This window comes from Centroberyx gerrardi, chromosome 11 (genome assembly GCF_048128805.1).
Source record: "Centroberyx gerrardi isolate f3 chromosome 11, fCenGer3.hap1.cur.20231027, whole genome shotgun sequence".
In the NCBI taxonomy this organism is placed as follows: domain Eukaryota; kingdom Metazoa; phylum Chordata; class Actinopteri; order Beryciformes; family Berycidae; genus Centroberyx; species Centroberyx gerrardi.
The window spans coordinates 7,980,362-7,998,144 of NC_136007.1; the positions used below are offsets into that span (position 1 = coordinate 7,980,362).

The window sequence follows — 17,783 nt, forward strand, 5'->3', positions numbered from 1 at the left end:
GACAACAAAAAACCTCAGTCTGGGCGTTTTTTGTTCTAGATTATGCGAGATAAGACTGAACCTTTACGTACAAAGTTTTGACTTTCGGGCTTCAGATGTCATGGGAAGATAAGGTTCTGTCTGCCTAGCAGCGTTGAGAGGAAATAAAGCAGCACTTCTGAGTTTGGCGTATCTGTTTCTCAATCTCTGAAAGAATGCATCCCTGTCTCTGTCATCGGCAAAGTCAAAGAACTTGGCTTGCTCCTGGTTAGTGTCTGCAGACTCTTTCAGCGTCACCCTCAGAGGTTGTGTCTCTTCTTTAGGAATTATCTCACCCGCTTTGAACGTCTCCGCGTCGGCCGTCATCCGATTGGCCAGGCTGGACGTTCGGACCGGGCCACCAGCGTTGTGATTGGTTAATTTGGCGGATGGGATGTTTTTTGATCCGAGGCTCTCAGCAAGGACCTGGCTGTTGAAGCGCACCACCTTCTTGTACCGGATGGGCTTTCTGTTGGTGAGCTGAGGGAGCAGAAATATAATTATCTGGAATTAACACATACCAAAAGTGCAAAATTATAACCCCTCTTAACTATGTTCATTATTTAAAATATTCAAAATTGTGTGCATCATATTTTGGGTTACAGGTAATAGATAGACAGGTGAGTGTCTTACTTTTGGTGTTGTCTTGGAGGCTTTGTCTACAGATTGAGGATAGAAAAAAAATAAAAATACTAGTCAAACCTTTGCTTGTTATGATTTAGATTCATTTTAAGGCATTATTGCTTTATTATAAAGTAAACAGAGGAGGGTGAAAGGAATGAATAAGACGTATGACTAAGAAGGAATGACATGCAACAAAGTTCCTGAGCCTGACTCAAACCCAAGTATCTATTTTAATTTATGACTCAGATTGAGATTATTATATATCATTTTATTATTTATTACACTATGTCATGGTATGGATGTAGACATTATTACCTGATTTAAATGATTGTGTGCATCTTTTAGGCTCAACTTCAGTTCCTCTACTGTAGCTTCACAGAGAAAGACAGAGTTATATCAAGTCTGTCAGGGTTAGTGGTTCGATTCCCACTGGGGCCACCCATGCTAAAAATACAGGCACTCATGGTACTGTCAGGGACTTTGAATCAAAGCGACAAGTTATGTTACTTGACTCTTCCAGAAGAAAATCCTGAACGTACAAACCTACCTGATCTCATGCTCCTTTTCAGCAGGACTCACGGAGGCATCTGCAGACAGGGGTTTAAATCTTATCAATGAACTGTTGACTGTTTAACATGCATACCAACACTCAGATTAGGATTCACACACCGACTACGATCTTATTCAGTTTATGGCTGGTGTCGCAATAACAACATGTATCTGAAAAATAAGGAAGCAGAAAGGAAAATAATGCTTATTTTCTGAATGCATTTTTGAAAATGCAATGGGGTTTTAACAAGTTGGAAAGGCCCAAGGGTCATGAAACTCACTCACTATATACTGTAAATGACATTTGTAAGCTTCCAATATAAGTAAACAATAAATACCCACAATTGCAGTCATGTTTTTTTACATGACAGCAACTACATGTCGTTTGCATAATTTTTGATAACAATAAAGATTAGGAATATTACTTTATACATGCTTCTCAGAATGGACCTCAAGCTAGTGACCATTCGCTAATACAAGATTTAAGATACAACCAATAGGCAGTGTTTAAAAACTATAATTAACATGCCTTGATGGTTAAATCTAAGACTGTTTGTGTTATTTTGTTTTTAAGGTCAAAATTCCTCATGACTAGTAATGTCACACCTAAAATTACTCCTAAATTAAAAATCTTGAAGTTATGATAGGCGATATATGAATTTCAATACAATTTTGTGTACAAGTCCAAATAATTATCGGACAAATTTTGAACATTTTGTATGTGCATAAGCTCCCAATTGAACGATATTAACCAACCTTCTTATCACACCCAAATTGCTGTTTTTCTGTTTATTTGTTTGCCGTCTGGTCTGTTTTGTCCTTCCTGTTTTATGTATGGATGTAGGGTTTTATTTGAAACATTAAACAACAACAAACGTGTGTGTAGTCTGGTCTCATACTTTTACCTATGATGGTAGAGAGGTTCAGAGGTTGGTACATGTGGATGTTTTCAGCACAGCTCCCATCCAGCAAGGTGGAGTTCTTCACATGGAGATGGAGATCCAGCAGCTCCTCCTCAGCGGGGAAAGCCAACGACTCCACTGCTAAGAATAGAGGAGAAGAGAAGAGAAGAGAAGAGAAGAGGAGAGGAGTGGAGAGGAGAGAAGAGAAGAGGGGAGAGGAAAGAAGATGAGAAGAGAATAGAGAAGAGGAGAGGAGAGGGGAGGAAAGAAGAGGAGAGAAGAGGGGAGAAGAGAGGAGAAGAGGAGAGAAGGGAGGAAAAGTGAAGAGGAAAAGGGGAGAGGAAGGGAAAAGGGAGGAAAGGAAAAGAGGCGAAAGGAAACGGGACAAGAGGAGAGGAAAGGGAGGGGAGCAGAGGAAAAGAGGAGAGGAGTGGAAAAGGAAGGAGAGGAGAGAAAAGGAACAGATTTTAAGAGAACTCTTGATTCTTGAGAAAACATCTTTTATAACGCAGTAGAATAGAATAACCTTGTGATCAACACACACAGACACACACACACACACCGTAGTTGTCTTCCCGGCAGAAGATCTCAGGCGAAGGCAGGCTGCTGGAGCTTGCGGAGGTGGAGGAGTAACAGTCTTCCTCGTCATCATCGGAGCTGACAGACGCGGCTTGCTCCGCGCCAGTAGCTCCAACGCTTTCCGGAGTCACTGCCAGGTTTTCTGCCTCTTCTTTAACAGGTGTCTCGCCGCCTTGAAACGCCTCGGGGTCAGGGGTCATCTGATTAGCTGGGTTAGAAGAAGTCGGGACTCGGCTACCAGCGTTCTGAGTGGCTGGTGTGGCAGGTTTCTCTCTCAGGTTTTCAGTAAATACGGGGCTGCTGAAGCGCACCATCTTCTTGTACTGGATGGGCTTTCTGTTGGTCTGTGTGTTTGAATAGAGGATAAGTGTGGAAGAGGGGGAAGGAGAGAGCGCAGTGATACAGCTGTAAGTCAAAAAAGGTTGGGAGACGATAGATTTGACGCAGATAGACAACCCCAGATTAAAATACTTATTGTAATCTATACTATGAATTTAGATCGGAAAGATTTATAGCAGTTTGAAGATATCATCATTGGATGAAAACCTTGTATCTCCATATGTCAATATCCAATATCTCAGAAACTAAGAAAAGAGGTCTTGTTTTTAGCTTGACCACCATGCATTTTTGAGTTTATGCAATGGGATTTTGGAGGTTGGTACTATTTTCTCAACCCATAAGAGAACCATGCATTCACCAAAATTGGAGTCACAAGGTTTTCACATTACAACAACGATACGCCACTTGGCCATCTGACAGATATACATTAGTGTTTTGTTTTTTGTTTTTTTTAGCATAGGTGGGAAGGGAATCAAACCCCTAACCCTGACAGTAGTAGTGCCATGCCGCAATATAAAGCCACTGGTATTTGTGTGTCATTTTATTCCACTACATCCCAGAGAAAAAGGGAGAAGTGTCTGAAATAGCTGTCAACATGTTAAAATAAAAGAGTGATATTCAAGCTAAAATGCAAGGGCTAAATTGAGTGTTTTTACTATAGATAGGTTAATGCTTACTGGCCTCATACCCTTATTACCCACATTCCCATGGGAGGGTACAGTGTTTACGTCTAGATATCGGAACTGATTATCCATAAATAGAGCAAAATGTTTTAATTGGAATATGTGAAATATCTCCTAGTCAGATACTCACCCACAGTTGGATGCTTGGTTTGGCGGTGGGGACGTCTGTCTCTTCCAGCAGCGGTTCCTCTGGTAATGGCTCATAATAGTTTTTTGGCAGAAGTCTCCCATACTCTGAAAGTTATAAAAGCAGGGATGTAGTGGAGGATGAACCCAGCTAATCTGAGTTTACTCACCTTTTTATATGCAGAATACAGTTTACCCACCTTTTTAGGGCTGACATTCATCATTATGACAGACATTCATACAGTAAGTAGTGTAAAACTTATGCAAGGAGTTATGCAAGGATAGGGTCTTTTCTATTTTTGTTTATATTGGTGGTTGTCTTATGATGAACTCTTTATTTTAAACTTGGTAGACTACATCACTGTATAAAGGGGCATCTAAGCACTGTCACCAAACCTAAAGCTGACGTGTATCCTATTATCTTTCATTAAACCTACTTAACCAAACACTATTGTCTTTGAAGTTGTGGGTTCATATTATAGACTGTAAAAAAGAGGTATGTGCATTTTTATGTGTGTGAGTTAATTTCTTACTGCCTCTTCCTCTGGTCAGTCCAGTCTTCAGAGGTGTATCTCTGTTGTCAGGTAGTCCACTATCCTGACTGGATCTACGTTGGCACTTCAGTCGCCTCATTTCCGCAGAAGGAAAGTCAAATCCACGCTCGCTTGTTACTCGCCCACCCAAGTTAGTTTGCTAGCTGCTGACTTGAGCAAGAAACAAATACTAACGTTACTGAATTGCCGTTTTTAAACCGGTATGATGCCTTCATGTGGTGAAGAGATGCGACTGTTTAGCGTTCACATGACTGTGATCCGAGATTGATTCGTAACGGACACCTCAAAGTGTAAGCTAGGCTACTATTTCGTTTTGACCGTGATCACAACTGGTAATTTTAAATAAAATGGTACGTAAACTTGTGTCAACTTCGACCTTAGGCCTACTAGTCCCTTCACAGATGTTGTAGTTCCTCTCTCCAGTCTCCATGCGGCGCTTGGCAACTCGATTGAACCTGCCAACCAGCTGGTAGTTTAAATACCTAAAGGGCAATCCTCACATTTTAAACGCACTGAAACGACTTGACTTCGTTAAAATGTTCGTGATTGGTTTTTTTAAAGACTTGGATAATATCATTGAGAGGTTCATATATCGGGTCTGAACCATGTTTTTTTCAAGGACCATTGTATTTGTGAGCCTGCATCCCTACAGCTTCAGTAATTTTAATGACAACTTTGATAACTAACGTTCAAATCTTTCCCAGCGCGCGGTTACATCCTCAGCCCTCAGTTCTGATTGGTTAAGTCACGTTCGAAGCCGTTGTGAAATAAGACACACTTGACACAGTTAATGTAGAGCTACGGTAAATGCTAAACCAAAAAGTGGTATCACCATCCATGGGTATCACTTAGCAACCATTTAGCCACTGTTCAAGAACTGTAGCGTAGTATTTATGATCTACATAACATAGACCACTGTTTTGAAAACAATGTGCCACTCTATGTAGCCTACTTTACTGTGATTTTAGAACATAAAGAGGATTTTACTCCAGAGTATAGAGCCAGTTGTTTATTTTAGTTTTTGTGGAGGGAATGGATATATAAGTAAACTTCTTTAAGATCCTAAAGATTGAAGACAATCCGACTCATTCATTTGGACTGGCTGACATTCCCCTACAAAAAAGAACTAATAAATCACAGCAAAACTATAAGGCTATATAAACATTATAGGAATATTACCATAGGAGGTAAAAAATACCATTAAGTATGATAATGTCACTAACTCACTACCTCAGACACACTGTAAGTTATAGGCATATTACAGGAATATCACAGTGATTTTTCTATAAGATCTCAGGACCCAAATATGTTTTATCATTTCTACAACTTTCTTATTTATATTTTAGAATTTGAGACGACCCACAATAGAGATCTAACTAAACACACATCATCCATTGAAATCAATTCCTATGTATTTTTGACCTTGAAATTCATCCAATTTCTCTCTATTCTCTATCTCTCTTTCTCTATTTCAATTTTACTCTGGCATTTTATATTTATATAGCCTATAGAATCACCCAGACATAGACACACAAACACACACACATATGTTGTATCATATCAAACTTCCACGATGCATTCAATACCATTTGCAAAATCAACAACAGGAATCCAATATTTTTGAACATCTCTAGAAGAAAGAAACACACAACAACACTAGTTTAAAATCATTCCAGAATATTTTTTATTTCTCTGCCCTGATCCCATTCCCCGCCCTCCCTTCTCCCTATTGCTGCACTCAATCATTACAAGGATATGGTGCTGATTCCATTTTACAGTAGAATAGATAAATAAATAGTACAATTCATCTCACTACACGCAAAAAGAGAGAGAAAAAAAAAATCCATTCAAACCATTGTTTTAATAAATATGCTTACATCTAGCTGTCCTCATTTATGTACATCCACATTGTTGGTTTATGCTTTGGGACGGTAATCAACTCAAAAAAAGCCTATACATTACTTCTTCTACGTGTAAACCCCCCAAAAAATCTGTTTTGTTTGAAAGTCCATGGTGGTTCTAGTTCCCTCAGTGAATGGAAATCATAGGCCTTGACTACATTACAAAGCCTTGCACTAGCAGCAGTGGCTGTGGACGGCTTAATACAACCTGCTATTAATGCCCACAAAGAAATACTCATCTTTTTCAAGTCATATGGTAACGGTCCCAGCATTGCAGGGCAAACTGCATGCATTGCCCTGAGCCCCTGGTTTTGCATTATTTCATTTTTTTAAATTTCTTTTTACCTGACATACTCTAAGTGCAAAGATGGATGAAAAGAAAGTTTGTGATTGTGATTGTTGCTGATGATTGTTGCAGTAGGCCAGGCCTTCATATAAACGAGGAGCATGCAGGCTAAACTGACGATCACAGCCATGAAGAGATGAATGAATGAATGAATGGGTGAATGAATGGATGAATGAAGAGGACTATGATTTGGACGTAGCTGAAACATTGAGTCGCTCTACATGGAGCGGTGTGGGAAACATTGATTTGTGTGTGGCACGGCTGCTACTCTCCCTACTTTACACTACATTCTGACACTCAGACAGAGGGGATGCCGTTTTTTTTTTTTTTGGTCTAATTGAAGATGTTTGGACACAAAAGTTCAGGCCCTGTCGTATCACAACAGAGCCGGGTGAAATTCATCAGTTCCTGCTTCCTGGCACCGCTGTCAGCAGCTTGTTCGATTGGATGAAAATCTACTGTTGTCCATTTGGTTCAAAGTCCGTCACTGTCCCGCAGGTGTCAGCATTATTACAAATCTACACATCTCCTTGAGCTACAATACAGACAAAGACGTCACGCTTGCAGGCGCAAGACGGTGGATTTGGATCACGTTTGGTTGGTGGGTTTAGACTGATGGAGAAGAGAAGAGAAGAAGAGTGACAGGAAGGAAGTATGGATCGCTTAACGTAAAAGTGCTGATGAGTTACTGCTGCTGGGGACAGGGCATTTTTAGTTTGTTTCGGTGGATAGCAGGTAGCAGGCCAGGCTCGGCTTGCTTTCCAAAAGCATGTTAAGCCTAAGGTTTTGTATCTTTGCTCCACTGTAAGTCAATGGGCAAAGAGGATCTTAGTGTTAAGATGCTTTTTGGGTAACGAGGTCTGCAGGCCTTCACATGGAGATGCTGCTGTAGAGGGCTTCGATCTTCTCCTTGAAGAACTCCTTCAGCTCGGGTCTCTTGGCCTTTAGTGTTGGAGTCAGGAGGCCATTTTGGATGGAGAACATCTCGTTGTGGATGTAGATGTTTTTCACCTTGGAGAGGGAAATAGAAATGCATAGAAAAGCTATTAAAGTGAAACCGAGATTCTTCAGATTCTCCCCAAAGCTACTTCTAAAAATAAGAACGTTTTTAGTCAACATTTGTCGTTAAATAACGGTTACAATTGATACATATAGTGTCCATTTCACAAACATGGAATAAGTCTAGTCCACTAAAACTAAGAATAGACTAAGAATCTCTGCTTACTGCAGTGCTGAGGCATTGTATCATAGAAAACATGAGTCTGTAGACAAGGTGTGTAACAAATACTGTTACATGATACAAAGCAGTAATTAGTGTAAGTGTATTAGTGTATGACTTGGAATATTTTTTCCTTAACTTTTATTTATCCAGGGGAGCCACTCACTACTCTTTGGCTGATCTTTGCTATGTTTTTTTTTGTGTTTTTTTTTGGCAGCAACACCTTGTTTCACATCCATAGACTTACAGACATTCATATTTTGGAGCTATAACCAGAGTATAACCCTAACCCAGTATAAGTCTTAAACTGTACAGCTCAACTGGAGCAGTTAAGGATTAAGTGCATTAAGGGCATTTGACTCCTTACTGCACAGACAAAATACATGTAATCATACTTATTACACTTAATCCCTAGTTGAGGTACTGCTGGCACATAGTATCATAGAAAACATTTTTACAGTTTTTAGACCAAGACTGTTGCACATATTCTCAGATGATACTGAACAAAAGTCACCAGAAAACACAATTTTTTGAGCCGATTACGCAAATATCACCGCCTGCCTACCTGCTCAAAAGAGTGGAGGCCGCTGGCCTTGCCCAGACGCACCAGGTCTTCGAGGATCGCCTTCTTTAGTACCTGTAAACAGAAGAAGGAAGTACCTCAGATTCTTCTTTATAATAATGCCTAAATATTATCAGCATATATTATTTCAACCCTGACTGTAGCTAATGAGAGAGAGGCAAGAAAAACAATAGCACTGTGAGTTTAAGTCATATGAGACCTACCGTATTTTTACAGAGGTCTTTATAGGTGCCTAGCATGCCTTTCTTCTTGGCCCAGTCAGGCATGACCTCTGGGTCTGGAACCACGATTCCCACCAAACAGGACTGGACACAACACACACAAATATAAGAGGAAAGAGTCAAAGTATTATGTGTGACAGACCAGCAATCACTTCAACCGCCAAGCACATTAAGGTACCAGGAATTTGTCCCAGTCAAACAGTGAGCATGGTCATTTGAAGAACAGTAGTTGCCACATTACATACTGAATTCCACAAATAAAACCCATTTTTACAAATATTTACATAGATGCATACAAACAAAGAAGAATGCTTGTTTGAGAGTAAAAGAAAGGTCTTCAATCAAATAAATCAAGGCAGGGCAAACACACTCATGGCTTTAAATACACCAATGAGCCGGGAGATGGATGGCATTAAGATGTGGAGAAGGGAAAGAAAGGCTTGCAGTGGCGTATTTCACCACATTTTCAGCCTGGCAGGATTCAAATGGGATTTATACTGGATTAACACACTGGCTCTCGGGGGCCACTAATCCCATTCACGCCTTGGGAAGCTAAACATAGTTGGCTAAGAATCTGTTAGGAGAGACCTAGGCGACTCCGTATCGAGGTTTATGGGACATTGAGATGCAGTGTGTGTGTGTGTGTGTGTGTGTGTGTGTGTGTGTGAGGCCTCACCTGCAGGCTGTCTCCATGAACATAGAGCTGCGCCACAGGTTCACTCCTGATGTAGATGTTCTCGATCTTCTCGGGGGAGATGTACTCACCCTGCGCCAACTTGAAGATGTGCTTCTTCCTGTCAATGATCTTCAGTGTGCCATTCTGTAGGAGAGGAGAGGAGAGGAAGAGGAGCGGAGAGGAGAGGAGGAGAGGAGAGGAGCGGAAGGGAAAAGGAGTGGGAGGAGAGGAAGGGAAAAGGAGTGGGAGGAGAGGAAAATATGAGAAAGGAAAAGGGACAAAAGGGGTAGGAAAGGAAAGGGAGGACAGCAGAGGAAAAGATGAAAGGAAAGGAGCGGAAAAGGAAGGAGAGAAGAGAAAATAAAATAAACAAATTTTAAGTGCTTTGAAAACAAGAGGAACAAATTGTAAGTGCTTTGAGTCCAAGAGAAAGAGTTATTTTTAAGCAATAGCATATGAGTAGAAGTCCTATATCATCGTCTAATATATGTAGGTGCAGCCAATATTGCACAACCTAGAATATGTTATTGCTTTTAGACAACATTTCCAACATTTCCAAACATTAAACAAACATCCCGCTTGTGTCACTGTTGGAGTTTGAAGTGGCCGTACGTACAGGTAACCATTTGCCGATGTCCCCGGTGTGGAGCCAGCCGTCTGGGTCCAGCGTCTCGGTGGTCCGCTCCGGGTCTTTGAGGTAGCCCATGAACACATTCGGCCCCTTCACACATACCTGGATGGACGGTTAGAAAGAAGGGATGAAGGGTGGGACAGGAGGGGGAGAAATACAAATAGACCTACACATACACACACATACACCAGTATCCGAGGGTCCTTAAAAAGTCTGAAAAAGTTCTACGCTAATCTAATTTTAAGCTGTTAAAAAGTGTAAATATGTCTTAAATACAGTTATGAGAGGCCTTATTTTTTCACTATGCCATGACAGGCTTATTTGCATTGCATGTCCACTCCTTACTATTATTAATACAGAACAGGGTTAATACAATATGCAAAACATTTTTTTTCATCATAACTGCAAACACAACTGAATTTAATGTTCCTTAACAATCAATTTCCTGATGTTGTTTTTCTTATACTGCCCATTTATAGTTTCTGAGCATTCATTGGGTATGTTCGATCAAAAATACACTAGCTTTGACAGCTTTATTTCTTCATTTTGGCTTTTAAATTGGTCTTAAATTCAATTCCAAGCGGCATTAAAAAGGGTCTTAAAAAGTCTCTGCTTTCTGAAACCTGCAGATATGCTGACACACACACACGCACGCACACACACATACACACACACTTACAGTATACGTAACACTGTGTATCTACTTACCTCTCCCTCTCCCTTAGAGGCGAAGTAGTTCTTCTCAGCAACATCCACCAGTTTGATGAGGTTACAGGGCAGCGGGGCGCCGACGTGACCTGCACACATTGGGCAGAATAGGTAACATCATTATAAACTTGAACATAAACTTAAAATAAGTTCATGTTATACTGCCAAATTCACTTCCATAAATAATGTTCAAATGATAAATAACATAAGTGAGCAGTAGGGAGGAATGACATCTACACACATTTGGTAGCATCATTAGAAACAAATCAAAATGAGTCTAATAAAGCTCAACACTTAACATAATTCATCATATTCCAAGTCCTCACAGAAATATAAATGGTCCTGTAAAATATTGGAACTGAGCAGTAGGGGGAGGTGTTAGACTACATTTTGATGTCAGTCAACATGGTGAACGCTGTCCAACATAGTGTTTTTTTTCATGGTTGTAATCACTGGCTCTGCTGCATTCACAATTCACACGACAGTACAACAGGCTGTGATGTTTGGTTGTGTGAGGTTTTACGTCTGATACAACCTTACCGCATGTACTATGTCATCTCCTCTCTCTCCCACCTTCTGGGCTTCACCCAACTCAACTCAACTAATAATAATAAGCGGACATTCCACAAAAAAGCGTGGGCCTACTTCCTGCGATTTAATTGAAATGCTCTGTGTTTGTGTGTGTGTGTGTGTGTGTGTGTGCATATTTGTGTGGGCACTGTATCGCTGAGCACTGCCAACACTTAAGAATTAGGCGAGTCTTGCATTTTTTCGGACTGCATCTAATTCCATCTGTTCATTCCTGTACTGACATAGACATATCGAAACATAGACACATAGACAGATATATATTATAAAGGTCAAAGGTCATGACAGGGATTTATATTCAACAGCAATTACACCCATAAATGCTGTTTCACAATAAAAACAACCCATTTCTGTGACAACAACATAGTAGATAAGCTATGAAGTCAGTTTCGTCAGTTTAGTGACTGAAGGCTTTTTAGGCTTGGCAGTGCAGCTCTGCCCAACATACAGTATGTAAACAGATGGTTGTGAGGATAAAGCGTAACTATCGGTCAAAAGTTTGGACACACACATTTTTCTTTATTTTTACTATTTTCCACATTTTAGAATAATAGTAAAGACATCAAAACTATGAAATAACACACATGGAATTATGCAGTGACCAAAAGTGTTAAACAAATCAAAACTATGTTATATTTTAGATTCTTTAAAGTAGCTGCCCTTTGCGTTGGCTTTGGAAAGAAATTCATACATAGGCACATCAACTTCACTATTTATATTTGTCTAATTAACAAATTTCAAGCATTTGAGCATAAGCCTTTAGATCAAAATGGCAAAACACAGTACATTCAATGAGATGTGTCCAAACGTTTAACTGCTGGTGTACAAGCCAGCGACCTTTTAGCACAAAAGTAATGTTCACCCTCAAAAGAATAGGTTTCAGTGCTTTTCAATGGACCGCAGCAATGAGAAGCGAACGCATTTCAACACCAGCCGGACGAAGGTGAAGTATTGAAATGCATTTGTTTATAACTGTGGCTATGCACTGAAACTTTGGCCAGTGTCTTCACGGAAAGACATCACATAATAAAAGTCAGGCAAAAGATTGACGGGCAGACACAGGCAGATAGGCGAGTACGGTAAGTGATAAAAAAAAAACAACAACAACCTTGACCTTTGCTGTTTCATTCACACCATAAAGTCTGTATGATTGCACAGTGGTTACTTGATAATCACCATAACTGCCAAGGCGTTGAACATAACAGGAGGGTCAATACTGGCAGATATGATGAAGACTTGTCTTGTGAATCTGTATCTTCACTGACAAATTGACAAACTCTGTGTGAGGATATTTGTCTGAGATAGGTCCACCTTGTTGATTTTGGCACAAAGCTGAGCAGACGTAATGACTGTTAACAGCTGTGTTATCTCTCTCTCTCTCTCGCTTCCAGCCCTCACCTTGTTGAACTTATCAAAGGCCTGTGAATCCACAGGGTAAAAAAATGAGTGTTGGCTAAACTACTGTACAGGCTAAATTCAAAGCACAAACAAAGCACAGTCAAGTTCCTGGGTGGGATTGAGACACAAAGAGGGAAAGGAGGGAGTAGGGGGAATGTCTGTATTTATTCCCCCAACTCCCCCATTTATGTATTATTCAACTCTGGACAATAATGGCAACACATCAAAGTTTCCTAGACAAAAATAACAGAAGTTCCGGAGTTATTTCATTCTCTACAATACGCCAGCCTCGCCGGGCAGAGATCAAGGGCCAGCTGCATGAAGACAGACCTATTCTAGACCTTAGACTTAAATCTGACCTTAAGTCAAACTTGCTATGGACACTTATACTTACCTGTTCCTGCTACTTCTTGATTGTTGTAGATCTCTAATGGGTTGTTTATGTCTCTAAAGACTCTCTCTCTTCTTCAGGCTCTTTCCAAAAACCAAAGATTTGCCATCTTTTATGAATAGCTACAGCATTTAAAATTCCCACTCTGACAGTTAGGCCTACTTGTTGCCATAACAACTCAAGTTTAGCCAGGGGGGAGGTTGCTAGCTTTCCTACCTAAAAATAAGTCAGTCTTAATGTTTTAGCATATAGTCATATATAGTCATATAGTCATATAGTCAGAACTAGGGTTGTCAAAAGTATCGATACTTCGATAAGTATCGATAGTAAAAATTTGAAACGGATACAATACTCATTTGCAACAGTATCGATACCAGCAGTGCTTTCTCTTAATGAAAAATCAAACATTATTTCTCCGCCTCCACTAGCCACACACACGCACACCTACACGCACACACACACACACCCTGCACCGCTGCCCACAGCCCCTCCTCTCACTAGTAGCAGTCAGCTGGGTTGTTGCCTCAGTCAGCAAACGATGCTACAGAGCGGTGCCGACGAAGGGGGGTAACACGTCAAACTTGGCGAAGCACCTTAAGGACCGACACGCCAGTCTATATAAAGAATTTCGAGAGGTTAGCGAAAGCGAAAGCTTTCAACATCACTAAAGCATTAAACATTTATCATAAATGTTAACGTACCCTGCACATCATCCGTTTTAGTTTAGCTAGCAAACCAAACGTTAGCTACAGAGCTAGCTAACTTTATCAAGTAGGTTTGCCAGATGCCCGGTTTTCCACCGGACTGTCCGGTTTTCAGATGCATTGTCCGGGCCCGGTCAGAAGGCTCGACCGGACGTTGAAATGTCCGATTAAAATCATTCTGTCAATAATAATCCACTAACTCTAGCCCTGCTGATTTTTCCCTATAATTGGTGGGTATCTGTTGCTTCAACAAGCTAAAAGTGTTCTGATAGGCTGATGACTAGAGCTGGGGTAATGTGCTGTGTAAATGCAAAGTTTTGAATGAGTTTTATCGGGCCTGCGTTATGGAGAAGCGTGCGTCTGTCTGTCTCGTTTGCACCGGGATTTCCCCCTGCGTTGTCGGATATTAAGGGACTAGTTTGGGTCTCTGTGTCTGTGTTTTTTGCTTAGTTGCTTACAGTCTGTGCTGCAGAGGCCAGGAGGCAATATGATGTTTCACATGCTTGTGTAGTATAAGCTCACTCCCCTCAATAAAAAAAAAAGCAAATCATGACAGTGATATGTGAATGTGTTGTTTGATCTCAGACAACTTTAAAATATTGTTTTCATGTTAAAATTATATTTTAACATGAAAACAATATTTAAAAAAAAAAGATTGAAAATTAATTTTTTCCCCATGGTATCGAAAATGGTATCGCATATCGATATTTTCCTGGGTATTGTATCGAAGTTAGAAATTCTAGTATCGTGACAACCCTAGTCAGAACATATAGTCTAAATTAGACTAGTCTAACCTGAGAATCTAAGACTAGTCTAAGGCTTAGACTAGACTAGACTAGGGCAAATTGAGTCTCACCTGAGGTCCAATCTCCAGGAGTGGTGAAGGTGCAGCCGGCCGTACACTCCGTCTGACCATACGCCTCGTACACCTACACACACACAGACACACTGTTAGGAAGAGGTTTGTGTGTGTGTGACGGACATAAGTGCATTCTCAAATGTCTGTGTGTGTGTGTGTGTGTGTGTGTGTGTCTCCGACCTGGCATCCCAGAGCTGCTCTGAGGAATCCCAGGACGCTGGGTGAGGCGGGAGCCGCTCCTGTTATAATCATCCTCAGCCTTCCTCCCAGACTGGCCTGCACAGAGAGAAACAACACATCATTACTACGAGGCAGCGGTAAACATGTCCTCCCTCATGAATGATGCAGTCAAGGAGTAACAAATAGATCACCTTGTTTTGATCTATAATTGTACCCCCCACCCCCCAGAGCTAATTTTAATTTATTTAATTTGTATCTTTCCGTTTACTCTCAACTCCCCTGTGGAATTTACAAATGGCTTTTTTTGGAGATATTTTGACAAACCCCGTTTGGACTCATTGTTAGCAGCAAGAGGCAACGGAGCCGTTTCAACCAACAGCTGACTCTGAAGCCAATATTCTCTGCAGGTCCAAGTACTACAGGTATGTGGACAAATGATATAGGTCCAAAATTGGTGAACTTGACTAACAAATGAATGATGTAGCGCCCCCTTTGGGCCAATCAGTGGCACTTTGACAATGTTGCAATGCAGTGGTGAGACGCATCATTCCCCCCAAGTTTTGTCAAAATCTGATCAGCCTGAGATGCAGTGCATGGCGGACAGAGGAATGAAGAACCAGAGAAAGAGGAATGGGGATGAAAAGGAGGTGGAAGCGGAGGATGTGGTGCAAGAGAAAAAGGAAGATGAGTAGGAGGAGAGGAGAAAATACAGAGGGAGAGGAGATTTGGAGGAGGAGGAGGAGGCGGTTAGGGATAGAAAGAGGGAGGTTGAAGAACTGGTATGTACAGAAACAGATTCATAAATGCTATATTTGCCAAGTACAATGAATGTGCAGGGGTTTGTTATGGTGGCACTGGTGCAGGAACAGCTAATGTAGTAACAGAAGTCCATACTGTCAGACATGGTACAGGCCTCACATTCAGTGCAGGAAGCAGGAAGAGGAAGCGTGTACCTGAATCTTACTGAAGAAGATTTTATCCCAGATGCTGTCGCTGCGAATGATCCCGCTGCTGACCTCAGCACCTTTTCTCTTCGCAGCGAAGTTGAGCAGCCAGCGCTTCAGCGGACTGTTCGCCTGGCTGAAGATCTGTGGAGAAGACAAAGAAGAACACACATTTTTTTTGGGTTGCTGGTGGAAACATTGTCCATCTGAATTGCCCCAAAAACATCTGGAAGGTTTCACCGCCCTCACTCTTAGAACGACTCCTCTCTCACATTAGTCACCATAACTACTCTCAGCTGCATTTACATTTTTGTGGGGTTTTATTTCGCAACACGATGTATCCATTTTTAAAGAAAGACTACTCGAAATGCATTAGTCAATGTTGCAAAACCATCCGTGAAACCACTATTATAACTAACTATTTTGATGGCAAACATCTTTAGGTGACTCATAAATGTAACAGTAACCGATTTCATTTGGATTTCACACCATAAATCTTTATAAGTGTCAAGTTTTCAAAGAGTGGATATCTTCACTGCTGATGCTCAGTAAAATAGGCCCGAATTCCTTGATTGCCAACATTACACGTCACCAATAGTGTGTTTACAGAAAAGGCTTGGTCTGTATCTGCTCCTCTCACCTTGTCGTACATGCGGTTGAGCAGTCGAGGCACCACAGGGAAGATGGTCGGCCGCAGCGCCTTCATGTCGTCTGACAGGAGGCGGATGTCGCCCTGGTAGAAGCCGATCCGTCCTCCATGGCAGTACACCACAGACTATAGAGAAACACACACATTAAACATGATGCATAAAGCACTACTGCATTGAGGGTACGAGTGTACAGTGATTTCTAATGTAAAGAAAACACAAGTACAGCACTGTATATGCATGTAGATATACACAGACATACACACCACAAACTAGAAAAAACCTGTTTTATTCCAAAATGAGATCTTCACCAATATAAAATGTGACACCTCCTCTGACGAAATGATGAAAAAGCAAAACTCCCTATTGAATACACTTGAAGTTATTAGCGATCCTTTACATAGAAGATACTAACACCATAAGGGATGTAATCATCAACAAGTCACATTATTTCCCGAAATGGATATATAGTGTTTTGGAATGAAACCCTTCACATGCGCAACATATAGAAATTGGTAGATGCTTTTAGTCTCGATGGCAGTGTTGGTACCATGCTCTACTAACTGAGCAACACAGGACAACAAGAGATACACAACAAATAGGTAAATACGGTCGTTAGTGACTGTAAGAGTGACAGTCATTAGGCATTAATGTGAATATCCTAATCTAATATCTATCAGTCGTCATATGTGTAATGAATTATTTATCAAATATCACTTCTCACAACAAAATGAGGAGCTTTATCGTTTTTCTGTATTGTTTTGATATGAGTGTTTTACATTGTGATGTACTGTAAACCGCTTGGGCAACTTTGTCTTTAGTTTAGTTTAGTTTATTAAGTTTATTTGTCAGGGACCATGTGCAAAAGAACATTGATCTCAGAAAAGAGAAAAGATGCTTTGCACCAGATTATAGCTATTTGCTAATTTCCATCTGCAGTCCCAGGGCAGGTCGACATAAAATACAGCACAAACAATACGATAAATTACAAAGTACATGTTGAAGTACAAAAAATCACATCTAGTCACATCACCACATTTCATACACACACTGCACTGTCTTTGAAGTGAAAGATTTTGTCTTTGAAGTGAACTGAAATGAACTGAGTTGAACTTGAGCTGAAAAGTGTTGTAACAAGATATATCATGAGGCTTGATTTCTGTAGATTAAATTCAAAAGTAGGAGGAAATACCAGAACTCACAGAGGATTAACTCCAGTTAGGAGCAGCATCAGGAACGAATGTGACTCATTGCTCGGTAATCAACAGCCAATCATCAGTTAAACTTCTCTCCAGTGTTGCTATTCCTTCCTACCTCGAGCTTCATTAACACCATGTGACATGATAGTTTAATGATTAGTCGTGCTGCAGATCTAAATGAGGATTCTGACTCGGATCAACAGAAAACACACTA

General features: G+C 40.7%; 1 protein-coding gene across 2 annotated transcripts in view; it reads right to left on the reverse strand.

Annotated features, from left to right (window-relative positions):
• Positions 1-6,103: 6,103 nt before the first annotated feature.
• The window catches only part of acsl6 (acyl-CoA synthetase long chain family member 6), a 28,454-nt gene continuing 16,774 nt past the window's right edge, over positions 6,104-17,783 (reverse strand). For both annotated transcript variants that reach the window (XM_071906726.2, XM_071906723.2), the window contains 10 exons: positions 16,364-16,498; positions 15,733-15,867; positions 14,780-14,875; positions 14,597-14,669; positions 10,660-10,748; positions 9,937-10,053; positions 9,321-9,464; positions 8,627-8,728; positions 8,406-8,477; positions 6,104-7,632 (listed from right to left, as the gene is read on the reverse strand). In XM_071906726.2, the coding sequence (XP_071762827.1) occupies positions 7,492-7,632; positions 8,406-8,477; positions 8,627-8,728; positions 9,321-9,464; positions 9,937-10,053; positions 10,660-10,748; positions 14,597-14,669; positions 14,780-14,875; positions 15,733-15,867; positions 16,364-16,498 (1,104 nt within the window). In that variant the 3' untranslated portion in view covers positions 6,104-7,491. The remainder of the gene's footprint in view (positions 7,633-8,405; positions 8,478-8,626; positions 8,729-9,320; positions 9,465-9,936; positions 10,054-10,659; positions 10,749-14,596; positions 14,670-14,779; positions 14,876-15,732; positions 15,868-16,363; positions 16,499-17,783) is intronic.